Source organism: Emydura macquarii, unplaced genomic scaffold (assembly GCF_026122565.2).
Source record: "Emydura macquarii macquarii isolate MOO-44397 ecotype Brisbane River unplaced genomic scaffold, CSIRO-AGI_Emac_v2 contig_306, whole genome shotgun sequence".
NCBI lineage: Eukaryota > Metazoa > Chordata > Testudines > Chelidae > Emydura > Emydura macquarii.
In genome coordinates this window covers 6,986,809-7,012,377 of record NW_027130443.1, presented here as the reverse complement: position 1 = coordinate 7,012,377, position 25,569 = coordinate 6,986,809, and the positions used below count along the sequence as shown (strand labels likewise).

The 25,569-nt window shown below is 55.6% G+C and overlaps 1 protein-coding gene across 1 annotated transcript in view; it reads right to left on the bottom strand.

Moving 5' to 3' along the window:
• Positions 1-2,137: 2,137 nt before the first annotated feature.
• Positions 2,138-25,569, bottom strand: part of ADAMTS10 (ADAM metallopeptidase with thrombospondin type 1 motif 10) — a 78,716-nt gene continuing 55,284 nt past the window's right edge. Inside the window, exons 15-24 of the mRNA XM_067557896.1 lie at positions 16,912-17,045; positions 14,966-15,089; positions 13,149-13,229; positions 11,487-11,650; positions 10,923-11,052; positions 9,827-9,956; positions 8,489-8,693; positions 6,762-6,938; positions 4,677-4,833; positions 2,138-4,193 (exon numbers count right to left, since the gene is read on the bottom strand). Coding sequence (XP_067413997.1) covers positions 4,084-4,193; positions 4,677-4,833; positions 6,762-6,938; positions 8,489-8,693; positions 9,827-9,956; positions 10,923-11,052; positions 11,487-11,650; positions 13,149-13,229; positions 14,966-15,089; positions 16,912-17,045 — 1,412 coding nt within the window. The 3' untranslated portion in view covers positions 2,138-4,083. The remainder of the gene's footprint in view (positions 4,194-4,676; positions 4,834-6,761; positions 6,939-8,488; positions 8,694-9,826; positions 9,957-10,922; positions 11,053-11,486; positions 11,651-13,148; positions 13,230-14,965; positions 15,090-16,911; positions 17,046-25,569) is intronic.

Here is a 25,569-nt window from a genome sequence, read left to right as displayed (position 1 = left end):
TGGGGAGCAAAGGGGGAGGCAGGAGGAGATGTTGCAGAGATGTAGCAACAGCAGTACCTACATCCTCTGTGGGGACAGTGAGTGGGTTCATTGAAACACCGGAAGGTGGTGGGAGGGGAATTTTGATGCCTTTCAAGGGGATGTGGGGTAAAACTCAAGAAGCCATAAATATGGCTGGTGGAGAAATATGGCTGGACGAAGCGGTGATAAAATGAACTAAAATCCTTAGTTCCACCACTGCATTACAGGCCATTTAGTGTCTCAGGCTTTGCTGGTATAGTTGCAAGAACGGGAAACACTATAAAATGGCACTAAGCAACCCAGCCTTCTGGTTGGGCCACCTGGCCATGGCGAGTGATGGGGTGATATTTGTTTGTCAGCCGGAACAGTAAGAAAGCGGAATTTCTGGCCTCAAACTAGTTCAGACTTGGAGGAGTGTTGTGCATTGGTGCAGAAGGACATCTAGCGGCTGATAACTGCACCACATGGCAGGTTCCTACAGGCCTGCGGCCTTGCTGAGATGAGTTAGCTGCATCTAGAGGACAGAAATTAGGATAATAGTGACAGCAATTGAATCATCCCGGCCAGTTCCTGAAGCACCTCAGGTTTGACTCTCCCTGCAGCTGGGGAGAGGCAAAGCCATAGTGCCGCCAGCTCTGGTGATATTTGGTGGGTTTTCTTAAAGCCCCAGCTCCTGGAATCATGTTATTTTGTCAGAATCGCTGTGTTGGTTTCAAAAGAAAAGGTTCTAGCACTCATGGCAACAGAGAAAATCTGGAAAACATGCGGTGAGTGCACCGGAAAGGCTCAGAAATGAGAAAGTAAATAAAAAGTCCCCCTCCCCCCAATTTACTATTTAAAAAAATCTTGTGATTTGGGGGGGTGCAGGGGGGCCTGACTCCTGAATTTTGAATGCGTGGTGTTGCCATACCTCTGGGAGCCTCATGAGGCTGAGTTGACCTGGCAACTTTCTCATAGGCTCAATGTCCTTCCTTTAGCTGCTTGCTCCCGCCTGACTGCAAGACTGGCTGCATTCAGTCCTTCTCCCCACTCCAGCTCCAGGTAAAACACGCTCCACCTGCTGCTCACAATGTCGTCCATCCCATCCTTCAGGGTCACGGCATATGTGTATGGTGCAGGGACAGGCGTCTTCTGCTCCAGAGATGGGTGTGAATCAGAATCAGAGAAGATTAGGGTTGGAAGGGACCTCAGGAGATCATTTGGGCCAATCCCCTGCTCAAAGCAGGACCAACCCCAACTAAATCATCCCAGCCAGGGTTTTGTCAAGCCAGGCCTTAAAAACCTCTAAGGATGGAGATTCCATCACCTCCCTAGGTAACCCATTCCAGTGCTTCACCACCCTCCTAGGGAAAAAGATTTTCCTAATATCCAACCTAGACCTTCCCCACTGCAACTTGAGACCATTGCTCCTACTTCTGTCATCTACCACCACTGAGAACAGCCTAGCTCCATCCTCCCGGGAACCCCACTTCAGGTAGTTAAAGGCTGCTATCAAATCCCTCCTCACTCGTCTTTTCTGCAGACTAAACAAGCCCAGTTCCCTCAGCCTCTCCTCATAGCTCCTATGGGCTGAGGACATGAGACACTCCTGCCAGGAGCAGCTGGTTGTGTGCCAGGGACAAGGCAGGAAGGGAAGGGACGAGTGGGCAAGTCAGGCTGCAGAATGAAGGAGGCAAGGTAGGCACAAATACAGTGTGTCCTTCCAACCGCCCACAAGCTTAGCAATCATCCATCCTCCTTTAGGGATCCAGAGCTTGTCTTGTCTTGAGCCACTCCAGAGACTCAGGGGCTCGTCCCCACCTTCACAATAAACGCTTTAAATACTCCTGGGAGTTATGGGGGAACCCGCCAATGCCCTGTGGGTCTGGGAGGGAAGGGAAGGGATGGCAAAGGTATCAGTTCTATGTCAATCAAAGCCACTTCCTGCTCCCCAGGTTTGGGGTGGGGTGGGGAGGGCTCCAGTGCATGATAGGTCAGTCTGGGGGTGGCTGGAATGGACCAGGGAGCACATGTGCTGGGACACAGCTGAGCACCCAGCGCAGGACATGTGGCCATGCAGGCAAGTGGGGTGGGGGGATGAGCTGAGAAATGACGCTCGGACCAGACGCTGCCCGGGATGGTAGCTACTCCTTTATTATACATCATGCCATTATTTTGCGCCGCCTTCTCAGAGTTAGTATTTTAAACACTTTTTGTTATATATATTTATATAAAATGGTGAAAACAACCCCCCCCCCCCTCCCCGGAGTAAGCATCGGAATGGAACATTCCACCAGGAAGGAAGGCCAATTAATGCCCACGCACCAGCCAATCAGGAACCAGCACCTAGCACCAGAGAGGCTGTGATTGGCTGGTGAGTGGATGATGCTGTAGCGGGTATATTAATAGCTGGAGACACAGGGGCAGGGGAGAGAGGTATGTGCTGTGGGAGGGGAGCATTGGTTGGACAGATGTCTGCCATTCTTGCGTCAGACAGGTGATCTGCAAAGAGGACAGACCACCGGGCTTGGGCCTTGTTTTGCTTCATTATGATGCAGAAAAAGCTGAATTTATTTATTATTTTTTTTTATAAAAAGCATGTTCTTTTTACATTGGCCACTCAGGTCTTGTCTAGCCCTGTTTTTCCTGGAAGACTCTTATGGAGCGCTGGGGAAAATAGTAGGCTCGTGCCACCACAGCTGGCAAGGAAGTGGAACCCGACTGAGCGTGCCGTGGAGGAATTTCAAGTGTGCTCTTCTCTCGTGGGTGCTTGTCGGAGAAGTGGACTGGGAGCGCTCATAATCCAAACTGAATCTTGAATGGAGAAAGCTTTGCTTTCTGCTGCTAAGGCACACTGCCCAGGAGGCAGTAGTGTCTAGTGGGTAAGGCCCTGGATGGGGATTTAGGAGACCCACGTTCAATTCCTGGTTCTGCTGGGTGACCCTGGGCAAATCACTTCCTCCCTTTGTTTCCGCTTCCTACCTTTCTTTGTCTTGTCTATTTAGATGGGAAGCTTGGGCCTTCTCTTATTATGTGTATGTACAGCACCTAGCACAGTGGGGCCTGGCTTCAGCTGGAGCTTCTGTGATACAAATATTAATAATGGCTTCAGGAAAAAAATGTTTTGAACAGTCTGTATAAAGATCCCTTCCCCTCCCAATTCATCCGGTGTCACTTCCTTGGGGGTGATCAGTGACCAGTTCTCCAGTCATCCACAGAGCCTTCTAGGGGAGATAAGACTTGAATGAACCAAACAATCCCCCCCACCACCCTAGCAGCCTTTCCTTATCCATCATAAAGAAGCCCAAAGGCACAAGCCAAGGATTGTTCCCGGCAGGCTGATGCTCCACATAACTAAAATCTTCCTCTGCTTCTTGCTCTCCCTGTTTTCTCGACGCTCCCGCTGGCGGCAGGCAGGACAGAACGCTCCATTCGCTCATTCCCCCTCCCCTGCCCCAGGCCTGCTCCCCAGTGCAGCAGCCGCCACTGAGCGCACTTCGTTTCCCAGAGGTGGGCAGCGGTGCCCTTCAGGAGACTGGGCACAGAGCGGGGCGAGGGCAGGACCAGAGAACGCTGATTGGCTGTCAGCTGTTTGCATTAAGGCTTCCCCCTACGGCGTCGAGCACCACCCTGCCCTCCCCTGTGTGGCGGGCAGGGCCGATGGCACCATCTGAAGGCTGTTGGCTGGTGCCCGCAGGACCCAGCTGTGCTACTAAATAAATAACAATGTCAGAATTTCAAGTAATGTCCTTGTTGCCGCGCTCTCCCCAGCTCCACCCTCTCCCGTCACGGTGACCCGCTCTGGCGCGGCTGCCGAGATCTCCCTGCTCCTCTTGCGCTTTGTGCTGCCTGGCTCCGGAGTGGCACGCGCGTTGGCAGTGGTTTAACTGAGGCTCCCGCCATTGGGGTTCTTGTGGGTTTGGGGGAGGGGAGGGAGTGACACCGGCTCCCACCAGAAGCACGACCAGTGTTTGGTTTGAATCCCTTGGAGATTCCCGGGGCTGGGGTGGGTGGAGGGGAACGGCTGCCCTCTGGCATTGCTTTCGCCTTCCAGTTTTCCTCCAGGGGGGTCGCCTCGCTCCTTTAATGACCCTGGCACGTTTTACAGCACATCTGTCGGAAGTAGGTCCGGCTGCAGAACTTGAACTTCAACACCAGGGGGCAGTAGGCGACCTTGTTCACATCCTTGCATTCTGGAGGGAGCCCAGAGGGAAACGGATTAGGGAGCCTGCTACGCACAAAGCGGGGTGTGTGGGGTAGAGAATGGCCTCGGAGCAACCCCCCCCCACCCCAAGCTGAACTCCCCCAGGCTCTGGGAATGTTTCCTTTCCCAGGGCCCAGCCTCCAGGGACCGGCTGCCAAGGAGCAAGTGGGGAGAGCCCCAGAGAAAGGGCCGGGCCGAGCGAGGATTGGCGAATCTTACAGTGAGAACAGGGCCTCTCCTCTGGAGGGTCCCACAGAGCTGGGCAGGCTCAGTTGGATAAACCAAGTGTAGACGCAGTAGCTACTTCACCCCCGCTGCTAGGGGGGCAGGCTCTGCACTGCCCCATAGGAGCCCCCACCCCATGCCCTGCAGCAGAGTGGGTTCGGCGCGGACCCGGAGGGGGGAATTTGAACCCTGCTGTTCACAGTGGGCAGCATGTAGGTTTTTAAGCCTTGTCTCCCGGATCCGGTACCTTCGGGGCTCTCGGTCGGGCCTGCTTCACACTTGGCCTCGCACTGCTGCATGGCTGCAGGCTTCAGGGACTCCCCGCAGTCGCTGGCCGGCTGCCCCGTGTGGGCCAAGCACTGGACGGAGCGTCTCTGCTGGCCGAGGCCGCACTGGGCGGAGCACTGCGGGGAAACGGGGCAGAGTCAGAGCCGCCCTGCAGCTTTGTGCTAACACACCGGTAAAGGGGAGGGGGCTAGTCACTACCGCGGGGGGCTGGACCTGGCGTCTCCCTCACCCCCTCAAGGCTGTAGCTAGGCCAATGCGTTTAACCCAACCCTTGGCGGTTGCAGATTGCTGCTTCCATCCATTTCAGGGGACTTTGGATCAGGCCCTACATCCTGGGCCGTATCAGGGCATCCTGCGCCCCCAGGTATGTCCTGAAGAGCCACATGTTACTATGGGTGGCATCCTTCAGCATCGCCGCGATGTCCATGCATGCACTGGGCTGCAGAGAGTGGGCTGGAAGGGGTGGCCGGGCTGTAGGGACCAGGCACCTGCAAGCTCTGCCTGACGGCTCGAATGCTCTGCCGCTGCCCTGCATCTCAATGGGTTCCTATGGATACAGGCATCCCGAGCACAGGGGCCTGATGGGCCTGGTCACAGGGCGCAGGGCAGGGGATTCCAGCTCCGGGCCGAGCACCCAGGAAGAGACTAATGTGACCATTCGATGTCCTTGACACACGGGGCAGCAACTGACAGACTCCAGCTCCCCCCCTTGCCCTCAGAGAACTGCTGGGCTGGGGAGCCCCTGCTGCCCCCCCCCCTCCACACCCCTAAAGAGCTGGGGGTTGGGGAGTTCAACCCTCCACTCCCATCTCCTCTGCACCGCAGAGCCCAGCCACTCCCAGTAACCGGCACGTTGGCTAGTTCAGCCCTCAGTCTCTGGTGCGCTGGCTACTCTGCGGGGGCAGAGGCGCCCTGCCTGTGCCTGAGTGGAGGGAAGATCCATCCAGCTGAGTTGCCCTGGCTGCACACCCCTCACTGCTTGATAGCAGGCGGGGTTCAAAGGCTGGACTCCTGGGCCCGTGGGGAAAGGGCTGGGATGCTAAGGGGGTGGGGACGCCAGGTAAAGGAGGGTCCCCCTTTGGGAAGCAAAGAGGAACAGACCTAAGGCCGCTCGCCCCTTTATCTGCCCCAATCCCACCCGGCCACGGCTTGGGGGTTCTTTGTCCATTTCTCCCCATCGCAGGGGAGAAGCGGGTGCTGAAAGTGAGTGGGGAGAAGGTGCCCGGCTGACTCCAACCCGACTCCAGCAGGGGCCTGGTGGCTGGGACAGGAGCCAGCCTGAATGCTCCACCTCCCTGGGGGAAAAGGGGTGGGGAGAGGGAGCCCTAAAGGTGGCAAAGGAGCGGCGCCCAGCTCACGAAGGGAGGCGTTTCTTTTACCCAGCGGGCTAGTCAGCACCGGGCCAGAGTGACTGGGCACCAGACCAGGCCTGAGCAGCCAGCGCAGGGCGGAGAGCGGAGCCCAGCAGAGAGGAACCGGCGGGGCACCGACCGGCAGCAGGCAGCAAACCTAAGGAGCGCTGCGCATGCCAGCCAAGCAGGGGCTCCGGTCAGGCCTAGCTAAGGGCTCCAGCCCGAGCAGGAGCCGATGCCCACCATTGCGCTGCTGGCCCCTGGAAGCAGAGCGCTGCCTGGCATCTGTGCGCAGACCCTGAGGTCACGTCCACACTGCCCCTGCGGCCTGGCCGCGGCTGGCCTGGCTCAGCTGACTCGGGTGTGCGGGGCTCGGCTTTTTTTTGCGGTGTAGATGCTCCCTAGGAGCCAAATGGGGCTGTACGGATATGGCGGAGGACAGACGTTGCTCTAAAACTAACTGGGGCCTGAGGGCAAAGGGACTGGGGCAGGGGTCTTAGCTGCGCTCAGTCACTGTCTCTGCCTCTGGGGCCCTTGGTATTTTAGCTTTCCCACCCAGCTCAAATCGGTCAATCCCTAGGGGGTGCGGCGCACACGAGGGAAATCTCCTGGGTTCTCCACCCCAGGGCGGCTGAGTGGGCGGGGAACTGCTCGGACTCCGGGGGAGTCGGGGGCAGGCGATCGTTCAGTACCTCTCCCCATTCGCCAGTCACCCACCGCGGGGGCGGGCAGCGTCGAAGGTTGCACCTCATGTTGGTCAGGGGCTTGGTGTTCTCCGGGCACTGCGAGGTTGGCAGGGTCGTGCTGTGGTCGCCGCTTTTGCAAAGCACGATGCGGTGGCGGAAACCAGGCCCACAGGTCGGGGTGCACTGCAAAGAGGAGACACATGAAATCTGGGGTGCGCGGCAAAGGGCAGGCTCAGGCTTCGGGTGCACTGGAGAAGCGTCAGTGATCTCCCCATTACGTAGCCATCCATGAGTGTGCAAGATAAAGGCCTGAGCACGGGCCGGCACCGAGCCTTTGACACCCACATCTCACCCTGCCAATGCCCATGTGAAGGAGGCACCGTATCACGAGGATTCCTAATCGGGGAGGCCAACGTGGGTCATGCAGGAAACTTACAACGGCTGTCGGATCTCGCCCCTGAGCATTCCTGAGTCTGTGAGCGCCACGCACTCTCCGTGCTGCTCAGCATTTCTTATCATGCACAGCACCAGGGTCGAGCATGACATGATACAGAGCAGGCCAGGTCCTGAGCTGCTGGAGTTCAATGTAGCTCCACTGACAATCCACAGCTCAAGATCCGTAATTCCGTTCGACATCCCTCCCTTGAATGGAGGCCTGGCACCATCTGATCGTTTCTCCCCAGGGAACATCTCGCATTCGCCTTGCACAGATCCCCTTTAACTGAATGCTAGATAGATGCCCTCATTCAGTAATGCCAGTGGAAACTGAGAACTACCCTTGGCTAGTTTAAATACTGCAGTCGAGTCTTTTCTCTGTCAAGAGCACCGTAACTGAGATTGTCGACAACACGGTCTAGTGGTTAGAGTGGCAGGTGGGTGGGATCAGGAGACTTGGCCTCTATGCCCATCTATCTGTAAAATGGGGATAGGGATGCCTTGGTAAAGCACTTGGAGATCTCAGAAGAAAGGAGCAGTGTGCAGTGAACCAGATCCTCAGCCGGTGTGGACTGGCGCAGCACCACTGAAGTCAACGGGGCTTAACAGATTTACACCTGTTGAGTATCTGACCCAGTAACTGTCAAGTATTAGCATCTTCATTGCCTTGTGCTGTGCCCTCTCCAAATGGAGCAGCCTGGCAACGGCTAAGCGGCTGCTGGGCTGAGACCACTGCCCATCAAAATCGTGACATAAGTTCATGGAGGACAGGTCCATTGATGGCTATTGGCCAGGGTGGTCAGAGATGTAACCCCATGCTCTGTGTGTCGCTAGCCTCTCACTGCCAGAAGCTGGGAGTGGATGACAGGGGATGGACCACTAAAGGATTGCCTGTTCTGTCCATTCCCTCTGAAGCATCTGGCATTGACCACTGCTGGAAGACAGGCTGTGGGCGAGGTGGCCCACCGGTCTGACCCTGTATGGTCGGTCTTATGTTCTTAGGCTCTAATGCAGCCCAAGCGCTCAGTGTGGGGCAGACACTGCGAAGTCACCCAGGTTCCCACTCAGCGGGAAAGCCCTGTTTGATCCCACCTAGGCCATCTCCTTGGATCAGTACAGGATAATGCCCTGCATGGGACAGTGCCCGTCACCAACAGTGCTGCGGGCTCGGGACAGCCTTGTCCTGCCTTAATGACCGGTGCACTGCAGGCCCCTCGCTGGAAGGACCCAGAGCATTTAGAGAGCCTGTGCAATGGGCACCAGTCGTGGTCCCACAGCACTCGAGAAGGGGCCTTTACCTCTGACCAGTCTAGAGCAGCCCATTCTGGGGGGCATGTTTGATTATTGCAGGGCTCATGCATCTTGGGCCAGGGCTGGGCGCAGGAGCCATCGTCCAGGATTTTCTCCTCAACGGCAGAGATCTTCCGGCGGCAGACCACGCTGCGGGTGCGGACGCCTTCGTTGCAGCTCCGGCTGCACTCGGACCAGTTCCCGATCACCCAGCTGGGGAAAGAGACAAGCGCTGGCGGTTAGGAGCGAGGTGTCGCTGTTGACAGCCGTTGACATGAGCCCAGCGCTAGGAGCCAGGAACTGCAGGAGCGAGCCTCCCAGCCCGGGTGGCCAGACTTGGCTAGCGCGGCTCGTGCTAGCCTGCTACGCAGCTGTTTCTAGAGGGCTAGCACCAGTCCCGTTAGCCTGAGTCTCTCTGCACCCCCCTGAGCTGGGGGGTTTGCTGCCACAGGCTGCGTAGACATACCCCAAGTTCTCCCTGGTCTCGCAGCGACTAACTTCAGACAGATCATCTAATCTCTGCGTGTCTCCATTGCCCCACGTAAAGTGGGGACAGTGGCACCAACTTGTGCATATTTCTAAAGGGGACGCACAGAAGAGGTGCTAATGTCGTGGGGAGAGGGGCAAGTGTGAGGGCAGGGGGCACAATGACACTGGGAGCAATTCTGCTTTACAGACAAGCCTTCTGGCCAGCAGACCCACACACTCTGTGACCCCCTCCCCAGAGCATGGGACAAGTCCCCTGCACTAGTGGGAGGCAGTGTGGTCCACTGGACAGAGGCACTGGACAGGGACTGGATTTTAGTCCTGCCTCTGCCACTGGCCTGTTGGGTGACCTTGGGCAAGTCTCTGTGCCTCAGTTTCTCCATCTGCAAAATGGGGACAATGATATCGCCCTCCTTTGTAAAGCGCTTTGGGGTCTCCAGATGAAATGCGCTAGATATTACTAGTGACAGAGCAGAAGGATAACGTAATACCACACCCTTACCATTCTGAAGCAGCTTTCCTACTGCACAGACTTCAGTGCCTTGCTGAATATGATCACCAGCCCCAGAGTGTGGGTGTGACTGCACCCAGGAGCCAGTGACAGTGTCTGGAATGGAACGACACAGATCATCCTTTCTCCCGGACGGGAGAGAGGGGGAACTGACGTGGGGGAAGGAAAACGATGGGGAACCTGCTTTGTTGATTCAGGGGGAGGGCAGGCACCAAATCCATTCTCCATTTCAATCCAGCCCTACTTCTCCATCTAAGAACCCATCAGGAGTCCCAGATCCCAGCCACCCCATGCCCTGAGACCGCCAACAGCGAAGAAACACCCTGCCGAGACAGATGACCGTACTCACAGCGGCGGGCACGGCTCAGTGTTGCACGGCCTCTGCTTCTCAGGTAATTTGGTTTCAGAGCTACAGAAATGGTTGAAGACTGTGGAGCTGTCAGCCTCTTTCTTGCATATGACGGACTGGACCTGGCTGCCTGCGGGGGAGGAGGGGAAGGGAAAGATAAGAGAGAAACAGCCTGGTTCCAAAGTTTAGAACTGCTTAGCACATCTCCCGGTGGCCGGTCTCCAGGCACGATGCACCACCGAGCTGCTCACTCGAGGTCTACAGGATGGTGCAACTACTTGTCATCCAGAGAGAAGGATGCACCCACGTTTCTATAGAAAGCCAGTTTTCCATCATCTCTAAAATCTAAAAAAGCCTGAGCGGTTAGGTTGAAAATTGGTAGGTCAGGTCAGAGTCTAGGACAAAGTGTGTAAAAATTTGAAGGCATTTGATCAAGAGGTTTCTGAGATCCAGCTCTCAGAAAAAATAAGCTGGTTTTGAAGTTTCAGACGTCTTGTGAGACTTTTTGGAGGAGAATGAGGGGAAAAGCGGTGGGGGGGGGGGGGTCAGAAGTTACTGTCCTGCACTCTCCATGCACCATGCAAACCCAGGCCCCGATCATTAGAGCTTGGTTTTGAAACTGCCTGTGTCTGCTGCATAATTGCTCAGTCACTCGCAGCCAGGTTCTCCAGAGACACCAGCCATGCCACAGAAACCACAGCTTCAACTCCCACAGGAATGAGCCCAAAGGATACTGGGAAGCATCTGTCTGAGATGGACCAGTTCAGAGCTGTATAGATTTAAAGGCCAGAAGGGCCCATCATGATCGTCTAGTCCAGCCTCCTGCCCACACACACCACTGCATTTCAAGTGTGTTATTTCACCCCAGTTCCCTTTATCAGCCACTCTTTGGGTCCAGTCAAAGAACAACGTCCGGGACGTGGGACAAGACCTGTTGTCCATGCAACCATATTGACTGACCCTGAGTTGCGAGTGGCTGAGTGTGGGGTCCTGGTATGACAGCCCCATTAGCTCCCAAAGCAAGTCCCCATATGGGGTGTCCTGGTTGCACACACATACGCCCCTACCCCGGCCAAAGCACAGCCAAACCTCTCACCCCCTGCACAGATAGCCGAGCATTTGGTCCAGGGGGTATAGTGCCAGGAGTACTGGGTCAAGGAGCCTCGGGCGATGGGCGCGTTGAACTTGTACCGAATCCCCTGCGGCTCTGTCCCCCGCACGAGAACCTGTGGAGAAAGGGGCCGTCAGTGAACTGGTGCCCACGTGCCATCAGAGCGGAGCGTGACCAGGGGCCCATCTCGTGTCGTGTCCTAGGATGCCCGCCAGGCTTTCCAGGCTCACGGGTTGCTGGGCTGCCCTCCCCATTCCAGCTCTGCAGGCCCTGGGAATGGATATCCATTGACCCCGGCGATTGTGCAAGCCAGCATGGAGGCCAGTGCGCTCAGCAGAGCGGTGATGGGGGGAACGTGTGCCGTCAAAACCCAGTTTCGTTCTAAAGTCTGGCTCTGTGCTCTAACAGTCCCGCCGCTCCGGGGCAGGGATCGCAGGAGAATTTGGCCCCTATGACGACAGCGTCCCTGTATTCCTGACTAGCGCTAACTCTGGTGCGTGTGGCGGGAGGGTGGCAGGGCCAGGGGGGAAGAAAAGGGCCATTACCAACCATGAGAACGAGCGTGGCATTGGTAGGTCCTAAGGCCTCCAGCGATTCGGGGTCATCCTGAGATCTCCTGTAGTGGAAGGTTGTCCCAGCGATGCTGAAGCGCCTGGGTGGGTCGATGGAGAGTTTCCCATTGATGAAATACTCGTCGTTCTCCCCTTTCAGGGCTGGAAGGACAGGCGAGGAGAGGGCCCTCAGTGCGGAGGGGAGTGCAGGCTATTTCCTAGTGTGAACGGCCCCCGTACACAGGGGTAAAAGGCAAGGCAAGGAGGCTATGGATTCTCTTTGAAAGCAACTCCTTGCATAGGTCCCCCGGGCCCCCTGAGCAATTCTGCCATGGGAATCCTGGGACATGGCTTCTAATACACCCCTCACCGTAGTCCCTGGGTGCGAGGATTTCCTCTATCCCCCGCCATGCAATAACAGCCTGCCATCCAGTGCTTATCATCTATTGATCTTGAACCATTCTTACAAAGGCAGGAAGTACCATTATCCCAATTCTATAGCTCCAGAGACTGAGGTGCTTGCAAATTAAATGACCTGGTTAAGGCCACATATAACAGCAGGGCTGAGCTGGGAATAGCCCCCCAGTCTCCGGATTCAGTCGGTGCCCGAGCCATTGGACCACACTAACGATGCCATGGCATGACTGGACTGACTTCATCCTGGTGGCACCGGGGATGGTAACCAGGCCCCAGCAGAGCACGCCAGTTCGTACCCTGGTAATGTAACTATACACAGAAACCCCAGCATAGATCATCAGCTGGGATCGCCCTTGAGACCTTCCGGACCAGAAATGCTGGCCTCTAGCTAAAGGAATACTGCGTGGGCGGGAGTGAGCAGCTGGGGGTTGTAGTCTCAGATGATGGGCACTAGAGGGAGACACGATCTCTCTCTCTCTCACACTAAGCCAGTGTGTTATACTAAGGCCCACGTTTACGTTTTTAATTGTTGCACTGTTGTGGTTGTTAACACGCTCTGGTATCGGCCATGGCTCAAGCTCCTCCGATGGAGCTGCAGGTGACCTGCCAGGTGATGTTTATGGAGTCGCATTCTTCTGCCCTCCCCACTTCTCCCCTCCTGTAATTGTTGAGGGTCACTTGAGAAAAGCAATGAGCCGGAGACTCGCTGGAAAATCGAGTCCAAGCAAAACGTGAGACAGTCGATCTTGAACCCCCCAGCCCAACATGCTGGCTCCGAGGGACGTGCCAAGGAGCCTGGGACAGAACGGGGGCGTGCGGTTTGTTTCGGGCTACGTTGCTGGTTGCTGGAAAGAGGCAGAGCTGCAGTGAGACAGGGGCCACCTATGCCACACAGACACACCGCCGGCCCCGAAACAGCTCCCACATCATGCTCTGCGAACCCCGCCAGGCAATGCGGCTTTGCCAGCCGGTGCCACCCCCTGTGGAGGGGGAAAAGCTTTTCTCAGTGGTTGGCCACCTAGTGTGGAGAATAGTTAACTCTACTCCCCCCTCAGGCTGGCTCCTGAAGCCCTCCCAACATCCCTCAGGGGAGATCTGCCAGGCGGGTCTTGCCCACACCACACCACACTCGGAGAGGCGCCTTGGCCCTGAAAGAGCATCTGACTGGGATTTCACTGGCGCTCCATCATGTCTCTCAGCTTCCCAGTTTCAGCCCGGACTGCAGACCCTGCCGCCTTCTCACCCAGGTAGTTGAGAGAGAGGTTCAGCTCCCGGATATCAATGTGCACCGAGCCCTTGGGGATCCAGATCACCTCCTCGTAACCTGGAAGACAACCCCCGCGCATGGGGTTAGCAGAGAAACCAGCCAGGCTGGGACCAGACAGCGGTTCCCAACCTTTCTGAGCGAGAGCCCGCAGTTAACACTGGGTAAAACATGTGCCCCCCCAGCCATAAACACATATAACGATAATAATAATAACAACACCGCTAAATTACATCATCCTCATCATCATCAATGTCTCTTACCTGAGTTAGACGCTAAGCCTACCCTGGCGCAGCCGCCACCGCACGCCCCGAGTGGCCCCGCCTCTTCCGGTCCCTCATGGACCAAGGGTAATGGAGGCAGGCCCTGGTGGATTGGCCAGAGCTGCTCCTCTCCGGCCGGGCACTCGGCCAGTGTGGGGCTGCAGGCGGTTGCTCCTCTGCTCTGGCCGGCGTGGAGCTCGGAGGGCTAAATGACCTCAATATTACTGAAGCCTCATGGACTCCCTGTAATCTTTGACGCTCCCCCAAGGGGGTCCCGCCCCCCCAGGTTGGGAACCGTTGGTCTACACCGTTAAGGACTACGAATCACTGCATGTTTCCAGTAAAGCTTTTCAGGCTACTGTGCTCATTTTACAGTCACTATTTGACACCTGCAAATGCCTTGCAACGTGTCACGCTCACAAAGCACTGGAGCAGATGAGTGACTCACTACACACTACACACTGTCACTGACGCACATGGCTGGCAGCTAAGTCATGGTGGTTGGCCTGCAAAGTGCAGGCCAAACCGGAAGGCCCTGATTTTTAGAGTCCTGCCCCTCCTCAAGCATGGTGGCTCCCGGCTGCTCTGCCAGCAGCTCCCACCCGACTGCAGCCAGACAGAAGGAGTTCAGCGAGGAGGCTGCCTCTCCTGCAGGGAAACCCCACGCGTCCTGTGCGCTCCACCTCGGTTCCTAGGCACTGGCTCCTTTTGGCAGCCAGGGAGAGAGAAGATCAGTGCTCCCCTCCCTCTGGCTCCAGCAGGACCCCAGCGCCTATGGACCCAGGCGCAGTGCTTTGCCATGCTCCCTGCTACAGCCAGGGAGAGGGGAGCGCTGATCTCCTGTCCCCTTGGCTGCACCGGTCTTGTAGCCCCATGGCAATGTGCTCCGTCTAGGTCCTTAGGCAGTCGCTCCCTTCTGCTGCCAGCGGGAGGGGAGCGATGGGCCACTTTGAAAGACCCCGTGGGCCACTTTTCCAGGGGCAGCCTGGGGGAGGGGAGGAGACCATCTGAGCCCAGCACAGCTTGCGGGAAGGAATCCTGAATGCCTCCAAGGGAAAAGAAATCACAGGGCCCAGCATAGCACATAGGCATATCCAACACCTAGGCCAGGGAGCCCAACCCAAGGCATTCATGGGCATATCTCACCCCCCAATCCCAGGGAGCCCATGGGCATATCCAACCCCCTTATCCCAGGGAGCCCAGCAGGTTGCCCCAGATCATATTCTGAACATCTGCACAATCTGCTGCGAGCGACACTTGGTTTTGGTATCGTAGTTTTGCAACTCAAGTGGGTTGGGCTTAGTTGCTGGACGGGGCTTGAGGGCAAGGCCTGCTCCCCCTTTCCAGCCCGGGCTCCGGGCATGCGACTCTGGGGCACTTTCTTTGCCAGGCTGCACTCAGCACCCAGAAGCAGGGCGAGCCTCTGCGCCCCTGCACTTAGGTTCTCCCAAGAGAAAGGCATTGAACCAGAAGAAAACAAGAGGTGAGTGAATCCATCTCTGCCACATCCCAGCTGGGCCAGACGCCCCTTACCCCCCTCAGGCAGGGAGTGGTTAAAGATGCCTTCGATGGTCTCACAGGTACTCCCGTCTCCCCCACACGCACGACACTTGTCCTCCTTCAGGTCAGAGCCGAGGACGCGGTCACAGCCGACGTGCTGGAGGGAAAGGGGAAGGAGGGTTATTCATTCATGTTCACCCTTATAGTGTAACTGTGTATTGTTTAATGCAAGGTATGTCATGTAACATTATTGTGGTGGTAGCAGGTTTCTTGCAATGTCATATGTATGGTTATGAAGCTCTGCTGCGTAATATTCCCAACTATGTGTCTCACATGGCTTGAAGCAGAGCTAGGCAAACACTGAAAGCAGAGTGGGAGTTCACGCCTCCCTAAGGCATGCATAAAACAACCCAGCTCTTCCTGGAACAATGGATTAGTCTAAGCATCTGATAAGGTGATGCTCAGTGACTCAGAACCCGGAGAAGACCATGCAGGAATACTGTGGGTCACCTGACCCTGGAGAAGGGGGTGAATGTTGAAAAGGGGGGACATTTTGGCTGCTAGCTTTCTCGCTCTCTTACAACCCAGCTATGAACAACAGCAAACAACTGAAGCATTGACCACAGGGGAGAGCCTGGCTGGAGGCCGGCCAACCAGCCCGTGGTGAGAAGTATCTAAGACTCTAAGGCTACTGAAAGTGTTAAGCTTAATTCAGAATGCGATTTGCCTTTTGTTTATTTTTGATTAAATCTGACCTGCCTTCCTCTGGCTTATAATCACTTAAAATCTTTCTGTACTTAATTAACTTGTTCGTTTGTTTTACCTAAAGCAGGGCATGTGGTTTGGGTGCGTGTAGAGACTTCATTTAAAGTGACAGAGCTGGTGCATATCAGTTTCTTTGATAAATCGATGACCTACCATGAGTTTGCACAGCACTGAACGTTGCAAGATGGAAGTTCCTGGGGTTGCATCTGGGACTGGGAGGTGTTTGCTGGGGTCATTCTATTGCACAATCCCATGAGTGGCTGGCCAGAATCACTCACTCACTCACTAAGTTAAGGGCCACTTGTCTGCAGGAGGCTGTGCAAGGGCTGACCCAGGATTGGGGGTTCACACAGTAAGGCAAGTGCAAGACGAGCCCCAGGAGTGAGGGATCGGGGTGATACAGCCTATACACCAGTCCAGATTGCAGAGGGGAATGTCACCCCCCTCCCTCTTGGCTTTCTTAATGAGGAAAAAAAAACTTATCCCAGCAGGCACTGCTGAGCTGTGTGTAGTGGGTCGGAGATGGGGAGTGAGAGGAAGATGAAGGGTGGGCTATTTTGTGTCTGGTTTAAACAGTCAGAGCAGACAGCTGTTACCAGGATACTCATCTCCATCAGCTTCTGATGCCAAGCATAAGACTGAGCAAAGGAAATTATCTATCTGTCTGTCTGTCTGTCTGTCAGGTGTGGATTTACCAAAGTAAGTCGAATCATGCTGATGACATGATTCGTTCGAGGAGAGAAAGTGTGGAGATTGGGTAAAGGTGGGACAGGAGGAGAAGCACAATGGAGGATTAAAGAGGGAAGGCAAGAGAGAGAAGAAAGGTGGGTGGGGAGGGAAGACAAGGAGGAGGAAGGAGAGATGTCTCCCTGAATGTAGGGGCCATGGTGGGAAATTGCCGATCGTCCCTTTGCTGCCTGGTGCTGAGCTGAGGGGACAGGAAGGCCATGTGGCCCCACCTTCAGAAACTGTGAGCACCCACCACTCCAGATGGCTTCACTGGAAACAGTGGGTGCTCATCCCCTTTGAAGACAGGCCCCACTGTGCATATTTTGGGGTGCAGTGAGGGGGCAGCTGCTCTCCCCACCGACAGCAAAGGAACATGAGAAGGGCCTGCAGAGCGCAAGAGAGGCACCACCATGTAACTTGGGGGAGTTGCCTGCCCTCGCCCCATCCCCGCATCCTTCCCAGCACCCCCCAGCCTCAGCAGGTACCTTGCACTCCCCATTGACACAGATGTCATTGGAGTCCTGCCGGCAGGGTGTCCCGTCCACCACGGCCGCAGCCCGCTCTGTGTAGAAGTTGAAGCCCTCGGCCAGGCAGTTGAGAGAACAGGATTTCACGCCCCCTGCAAGAGAGAAGAAGGTGTTTCCACCTGCTCCAGCAGAGTGACAGTGAGAGGAGGGGCAGGGGTTGGGGAGTGATGGAGCATCCCCACAGCCACCTTCCAGCTGAGACTCGCCCACCTCCCCTTCAGTGCGCACGTCTCTGTGACATACCCACCAGGGCACCCAAGCCCCACGAGCACCCTCACTGTGGTGCTGCTTGTACTGCGGCAGCTCCCTGAAACCCCGACCGAGACAGAGCCCCACCGCGCTAGGCGCTGCACGTGCACTCAGCGAGCGACAGTCCCTGCCCCAAGGAGCCTACAATCTAAATAGAGAAGCCAGACAAAAGGTGGGCGGGACGGAGACTTACTCAACATAACATAGCAGGTCAGATATAAAGACAGGAATAGCACCCCCGTTTCCTGATTCCAGCTAAAGCCCCGGCCACTAGACCGTGCGGCTACTCCCATGTGGGGTGATGAACACTTCAGGGCTCCGAGGTGCTACCAGCCATCACCACTCCCCACTGTGGGGTGAGCGCCATAGGAAGTGTGGGTGGATGGAGCAGTCTGGGTTCAAACCTCAGCCCGTTGCTTTGGGAACAGTACAGAGGCCGTCCTCGCAGCTTCCAGGGCGCCGCACTGCTGCCCCCTACCGTTCACACTGGGGACGGGGAGGCTGCTTTCCCACCCCATTGCAATGGGGAGGAAGGGCCCAGGCTGCTGAAAGGAGCAGTGTGCCAGCCGGCTCCTGAGCGCAGGGGCTGGGGCTGGCACTGCTTGTTGGAGGGGATCCTGGGCACACCTACAGCCGGCTAACGCCCCAGGCACAGCACCTGCGAGCAGGCAGGTGGCGGGTCCCACCAGAGCCGCAGAGGTTTCCTCGGAAGCAGAAGCCACCCGCCTAGCACTGGGTTTTCCAAACTCCTCGCCCGCCCGCCCGCCCAGGCGACCTCTGGGTGGGGGTCAGACAAATGAGCTTGCTCTGCCTTCCCTTGTGCTCTTCCCACTCTCAGCACCCGAGGGCGACCGTACCGAGTGGAGAGAGCATTTATGTACATCTCATCTACTACTTTAGCTTCCCCCCCAACTCCAGCCTTCCCCTTAGCCGTGTGTCAGAGAGGGGCTGGGGGCCACCCGTGCTGCGCTGAACAGGGCAGCGCATGGCTGGTGCAGGGTGCCGGTCAGGAAGCCCTGGGACAGGGGGGTTCATTCCCAGAGGAATGAGCATGGCCCCTGAGGAATTGGGACCCGTGGTGCCACTTGAGCCTGCACTGGGCTGTGCGGCAGGACTGCGAGGCCAGCAGCTCTCAGCCTTTCATCCTGCTGAGAGCTCGGCGGGGGAGGAAAGGGCGGATCTCCTGCCCACCCCACCCGCAGGCATCTCGGCGCAGGCTCACCCTGGGCTGGGCTAGCTCCGTCCCCGGCCAGCGCAGACAGGAGCTGAGCTGGGGGCTGAATTCCCACCTTGTGACTCCTGCCGGCCCGGGGTAGCGACCCTCTCCCCAGGGTAGGTGGAACTGAAACCTTCACAGGATGGGAGCTGTGGAGCGGGGGGAAGATGGGCTGGGGGAGTGGGGGGGGGGGGGGGGGGGGGGGGGGGGGGGGTCGTCAAAGGCAGAGCAGTGAGAAGGGGTGATGCTAACCATTTGATTTCTCTAATGCTGCCCCCCTGCCCCTCGGTTCAGGGGCTGCAGAGTCAGGAAACCACCACCCAGTTCCGTCCTCTTCAGCTATAGACGCAGCAAGCACAGAAGGGCTCGGAAGGGAAGGGATATTAGGCCATTGTAAATGGGGAGAAAGAAGCTCGAATGTGCTGCTTAAAAGTGAGGAGAGGGGGAGTCCCAGGCGAAGCGAATCCCACACGAGTGGGGAGGAAGGGGGGCTCCCTCAGAACTCCCCCTTTTCAGGCCCAAGGGTGGAGGTCTTAAACGGCTCCCGGGGCATGAGTCTAGACAGCTGTCAGTGCAACGCTCACGGAGCGCGCCTCGTCTGTAGGGCAGTTGGTAGGGACGTTATGAAGAACAGGATGGGGCAGGGGAAATGGCAAAGCAGAGGGAAGCAGGACAAGGCCGGTCCGAGTGACATTTCTCCCCATGTGTAACCGCCACCATTTCTGAGCCCACTCCAGCTCTCCGATTGTTGGCCCAACTCGGATGGGCCAACAAAGGAAGCAGGATCGGGCTTGAAACAGATACTGAATCCTGTGTCATTTGACAAGACCTCAGCCAGAGATCGGCTGACCAGCCGGAGGTGACTGGAAGGCTGTATCCTCCCTTGTACTGACCATAGTCTATTGTGATTTCTCCTGAACCTTCTTATGCAGCATCAGCACTAAGCGGGTAGCAGCAGGAGATCTGAGCAGAGGAGGGATTTTTCATGACATTCAAGTTCTGGAAGAAACTGTGGCAGAAGAACAAATTCTGAGCCAAGGGGCCAGGTTAGGCCAGCTGGACTGGCAGATGGACTGGCAGAACCCAGGCCTGGCTGGACCAGTGGCCTCACTCTTCTGGCAGGGCACGGAGCCAGGATGCTGGTCTAGACTGTATCAGTGATTTGAAACAGCCTGGCAGCAAGTGGATATCAGTGAGATGGACGAGCAGGTCTGGTCTGTTAGGGAAGGCTGCATATGGGACTCGACTGATGGCAGAAGCAGATTTCTGTTGTCTGGGGACAAACAGAAGAGGAGCATAATGGGTAGAAAACAATTTTTCTATCTCGGCTTCCAATCACGCCTTTCTTGGCCTCTGCATGTGTCCAGTTCCCAGTGCTTGACACGCTCAGTCAGTATTGCAGTATCCCAAGGGAGGTCAGCAGCATATAGGAGACTTGGGTGGAGAGGCATCTCCGAGAGCTGGGACCCTGGCAGCTTCCTCCTTGCGGTACCAGCGACACTTGCGAGCCATTTGCCGGCGCTCAGGACCATCTATCTTGGTGAGGACACCAGCAACTGGAATCTGCAAGTCGTTACTGCACATCAAAGAGGCAGATGGAGAGAAGAGGCGGCCCAGCTGCATCTGGGATCCTGCAAGTTCAGTGAAAGCAGATGGAGGGGGAAGGAAGAGGGAAATCGGACGGGGGGACGTTAGAGGGGAGTTCAGCTGGCTGAGGGGAAAGCAGCTGAGAATGATGACTGGGCTGGGCACTTGGAGAAAGGGGTTGCGTTATCCCTCACTCTGAGAGCCAAGGTCTATCACCTACTGAAACTCTTTCACTTTGAACTCTCCCCTCCCCTTGAAGGGCCATGGGCAGCGGCCATACAAGCTTCTCCTTCACGCTCACCCCAATGTGCCTTGACGCTGGCTTGGGAGATCCCTTTTTAAAGGAGCGAGTCTCCAGAGCCCATTCAATCCTCAGTTTGCATCTGAACTCACCAAGAGTGGGAACAGATTCCATCACAGAGATCCCCATCCACCGGGCAGGTTGCTACTTCCCTGGGGTGGATTTGAATTTGTGACTAGAAGATCAAAGGCTCAGCGTCCCACCACCAATCCCTTGTGACAGGTGGGCCACTGTGGCTAGTTTAGTCCTCTTGGCTATGGCATCCCAAAAGGTCCTGTGTCTGAGAGTTCCTCCTCCCAGAGTCATCAGTGTCCAAGGCAGGTCTGCATCCTGTTAGTCAGCGTATTTTAGTGTCAGCAAGTTGGTAGCTTCCCACGAGGGAATCTGGCGAGGATAGGGTCTAGTGATTTGGTCTAATTCAACAGCTCAGAGGCTGCCTGGTTTGACTCAGTCCAATACACTGGACATGGCCACAGGAACACCTTTGTCTGGCTTTTACTGAATGTATTTGATATCCTTGTCTTACTGTTCTCACTTCCAAACAAAACCACCCCATCCATCCTGACCACTTCCCTTCCATCCCTGACTCCTGCCACCATTTCTACTGCCCGTCTCTGCTTCTGTGATGGCTTCTTTACAATGAGGCGCCCCGTCCTGCCCGCCCTGCACAAGGGGAGGATAAGTCACTGATCTGCATAACGACGTCAGAATTTTTTGTGTTTCTTAACAGAGCTGAACACTGGGCTTTTCCGCCTGCTGCTGCTGCTGTGCGTTGAGCACATCTTCATTGAGGTGACAATCCAGAAGAGCCCATCAGTTTGTCCAAGGAGGGTAGGGTGTTCCTTTTATTGTTGATCACCCTGGTGATCTGTAGGCGAAATCCTGTCTGCCATCTTGCTTCAGATCTTGGTATTTTCAGAGGTATCATTATTTTCCCCCAGTGGCAACACCCCTAGTGACAGACACCAAGTCAACGTTGCTTATGGATCCTTCAGCCCCAGTCATAGCAACTCGCTTGCCTTTTACATCCACGACTTCTTTAAGGAAATCTTTCATTTCTTCCATCACTTGAGCATGGGACTGAATGTATAACAAAGTAGGACACAGAAACAGGCAGAGACTCAGCAGTCTCATTTTAGGACTTTCAAATGTTTCCTTTAAACTGTTCCACACATGCAGCCCCCTCCCCATTCCCCTTCCTTCCTCATCTCTGTCTCTCCTGCAGGAGAAGTGAGACCAAATGTGGATACCTCCCCCACACCAGCTCCCTGGAAAGCAGCTCAATCATGACACAGCCTCTTCCTCCCCTTCCTTGTCTCCTTCTCCGTTTCAGCTGCCGTGGGATTCTTTCGCTCTTTCCTATAGTGCTCGCTTAGTGTTGCTGTCCCGTGCTCAGCATACAGCAGCCGCCACACCTACGGCAGGAACCAGCCCACAGTGTAATCATCACGGGGTCAAAGGAGAAGCCAATATGGAAAACTGGAATGAAAAATGTAACGTGATGAAGAGGGAAAAAAGGATCGGGGGATGGGTGGCGTGAAGGCCAAATTCCTTCCGTTGCCTTAAATGCCCCGGCTGTGTTGCAGTGCTTACAGAAATGGTGGAGGGCGTAAGAAGTCAGGAGAGAGAGGGAATAGCTGGCAGGTATGAATCCTGCTCTGGGGAGGCTCTGTGATTTCTTCCTTGCCTTCGCCGCATAACAGCCCAGGAGGATTTTTTTTTCTTTTGCTTCCATCCTTTAGAATTCAACCTTCTTTCCAAGTGAAAGCAGCAAATAGAGAGAGAGAGAGGGAGAGAGAGAGAGAGACCACCAGCTGAGGCCAGCATAGCCTGGCTCCTAGCAGGTCAATCAGGGGTAAACTCCCTTTAGGCTCACTTGCCTGTGGAACACCAGCATCCTGTGTCATGTCTTGGCTGTGCCTGTGTGCAGAGGGAGCCCAGCCAGCAGGCAGGCAATCTGGCTAAGCAAGCTAGTCTGCTCAGATGACTACGAAATCCCAGGCCTCCCGGCCTGCTGCTAAATGTGCATGGCTTATTTAGTGTATCTGATGGGAAAGTAAAACTGGAAACCATTCGTTTTGATCTACTGGGCTGTAACCGGTTAGGCAGATTAACAACCCATTCGCCCAGCTCGGTGGGCAAGATGCCCCAGTGGAAGAGAGCCAGCTGGCTCAGGCTACTGTGTGGGCGAGAAAGGGAGATCTGCTCACCAGGGTGAATTATCTGGGATAAAATGGAACGGAGGATCCTACACTGGGTGTCTATGCCCTTTCCCGTGTACCAGTCACTCCCTCTGGTTATATGCAAATACCAAGCAGCCAAGTTGTGCCATATCCCAAGAAGTTTGTCTTGTAGATAAGGGCAGCGGACCAGGAGTCGAGCGAGCTGGGGGCTATTCCGTGGGCAAGTCCACGCCTGTAACGGTTTCCCCTCCCACCCTTGGTCTATCTTGTCTATTTAGACTGTGAGCTCCTTGGGGCAGAGACTGTCTCTCACTTGGTGTCTGAACAGCACCTGGCACCCTGGAGCCCTAATTTAATTGGAAGCCATTGTCACACAAATAACATTTCACCATGTGACTACCATGCCTCCCTGTGGCTATGGTGCATCCCCCTTTATGGCTCACTCCCTGGACCATCACACGATGCCCCAGGGCTTGGGCTCCAGTGCGGACAGGACGTCTTCCTTACAAACCAATGGGAGGAAAGGAGCTGCTTGGATGTCGGGGGGAGCTGCTCTGTTGAAAGGGAGCCTCCTGCAGCCTGCTCCCAGCCACAGACCATGACGGTCCATGGCCTGAGACATCTCTTTGTAAGCCGACGATGCTTTACTGGCACCTTCCCCTGGCCAGCTGTTTGGGGTGGGATGGGGGGTTTGAGAAAGGCTTGCAGCTGGCAGAGCTTTTCTTTCTTTAAAAAAAAAAAAAAAAGATTTTAAGTGAAAGGGAAAGGGAGAAAGAAACATCCTCGCACACGGTTCTCTGCACCACTCACTAAGGACCTCATCCAAAGCCCACTGAGGTCCACGGGAGTCTTCCCACTGAGTCCAGCGAGCTCTGGATCAGCCCCTGCGCACACCGCTCAGTGAAGGCTTCCAAGCTGTATTTGTCCAAAGAAGCTCATGGCAAGCAGGCTGCGCTCCTGCAGACCGGTGGCAGTACAGGCCGGTATCCCTGCGCAGCGTCCAAGAGAAATAAACAAACAGGCCTTGAAACAAAGGCACGCGGCTCCTTTCTAAGCCAGAAAACAGGGAGCTCACTGCAGTCTTCTTGCTACTGGCATTAGCCACCTGCATCCTGATCATCCCCCTTCACACAGGGACGGTCCTTCCGACCACTCTGCCCAGAAGCAGAGTACAAAGACTTGTCCCTTCTCTCTGCCTGCCCCTATTTATAGTATTGCAGCGTTGGCAACTCCGGCGGGTTCGCGCTCCGTTGACAGCGGCAGAACAGGCTGGCCGCAGAGGCACAATGCAGAAGAGCTAGCCGCGCTCCGGGGCACAAACAAGCCACTGCTAAATGGGGAATGGCTCTGTGGCTGGCAAATGACACTGGCGCTGGGGGACCCGATTCTCACCTCCCCTGCAGCAGTGTAATCCCACTGGCGCAGGGAACAGCAGGACGCTGGACTGATGGATCCGACGCAGGCCGCGTTTTATGTATTTGATTCATCAGCGGATGGAAGATTTAAAGGAAAGGAAAAAAGAAAAGAAAACCTACGATCTGTTGTGCAAATGAACTGGTCCCAAATGGGCAGTTTGTGGGCCGCCGCCAGGCTACGTTCTCCTATGATCATGTAAACGGAGCAAGGCCGAGCCGTGATTGTATCTGGATGGGGGAACAACCAAGTGCTGCAAGAAGAGGTGTCAGCTAGGAAGTAGGTGGCAATGGCCCAGCATGGCTCTCGGGGGTGCCGTGCTGCCCTATAGATACCATCATCCAGATGAGCAGTGAAATGGAAGCTCCTGGCATGTGGGGAGCGTTAACCCTGGCGTCCTGGCCAAATTCCTACTTGGGCTATTGCAATGGGTCAAATTCTCCCCTGGCCAACACACTTGGCCATTCCACTGAGGCAAACTGTGCCTTAACTTACACCAATTGAAGGAATAGGTTTTCATGGGGATCCCTGAGGGCAAGGTTTAGCCTTCACACTCCAATGGGATCTCCAGGAGAGACAGTGCAAGAGTTGCCTCATTCTGTTTAAGTGATTTCCAGCCGTGGCTTCCCTGGGCTCCCGTGACACTAATCACTTCCTGTCTGAACTCTGAGGTGTGCTGGCTCACTCCACCTCTTTGCATTTCAGTGGGGATCCAGCGATCTCTGTCTATCCCTTACGCACCTCTCCACAGGGACGCCATGGAGCTCTCTCAGTCTTTGGAAAGGGTTTGGAGAGCCTCAGATGACAATGCAAATAACCGTCATGAAATAATGATGCTAACAACAGACTGGACGTGGCGGGGTGGAACAACGGGGCAGGAGGGGCTGGATTGCTTGGGGCCTATTAGCGCGTTGCCATCTCTGTCTTCTGTGCTTTGGATCCACTAGCCTGCCGGGAGGCTCCCTCTCCCAGCTGGCGAACGGACACAGCTCTCACCAGCACACTTCAGAGAGGCGGTTTTTACCTCCCTGGGTTTAAAAGCAGGTGCTGCCTGGGGATGCAGGCGGGGGAACCCAGGCGACTGCAACTTGTCGTTTCTGCTCTCAGAGGTATCCAGCATTGCGGTTTCTCTTTCCCTTGGCACTGGATGCTGTGGAAGAGCTGTGCTGGCTCAGCAGGGCTCCCCGGCCATTCAGTAAGTACTGGAAGAGGAGTGAGTTTTGTCCCTGGAGTGGCCCAGTCCAGATTTTTAAAGTCCTTTCTGAGGGGCCTTTGTGAACATGCTAAGCGGGAAATCAGACAAAGACCAAATCTGTGACCCAAGGGGCCTCATTGGCAGCTTGCTGGGAACCTAACTGACTTGTGAATTTCACAGACACAAATTTCTAAACAGCAAAATTCAAACTGTTCTGAATTCTCCCCACGTTGGAGGGTGTTTGGATCTGGCTCGTCCCTACTAACGGCACTTCACTGTATTACCCAGGATATTTGCTTGCACTTGCATCTTTGTGGCTGCATCAATGGAAATTGCTCGTGTGCTGTATTCACCAGCAACGAGGTTTTGCTGTGGATCAGCTTTCTCCTGCCCGCAGTGGCAGGGGCTGGTCATAATGTAGGATCCCGTGAAGCGCCTTTCAGAATGGAGACATGCTTTGGGCTTCCCTGAT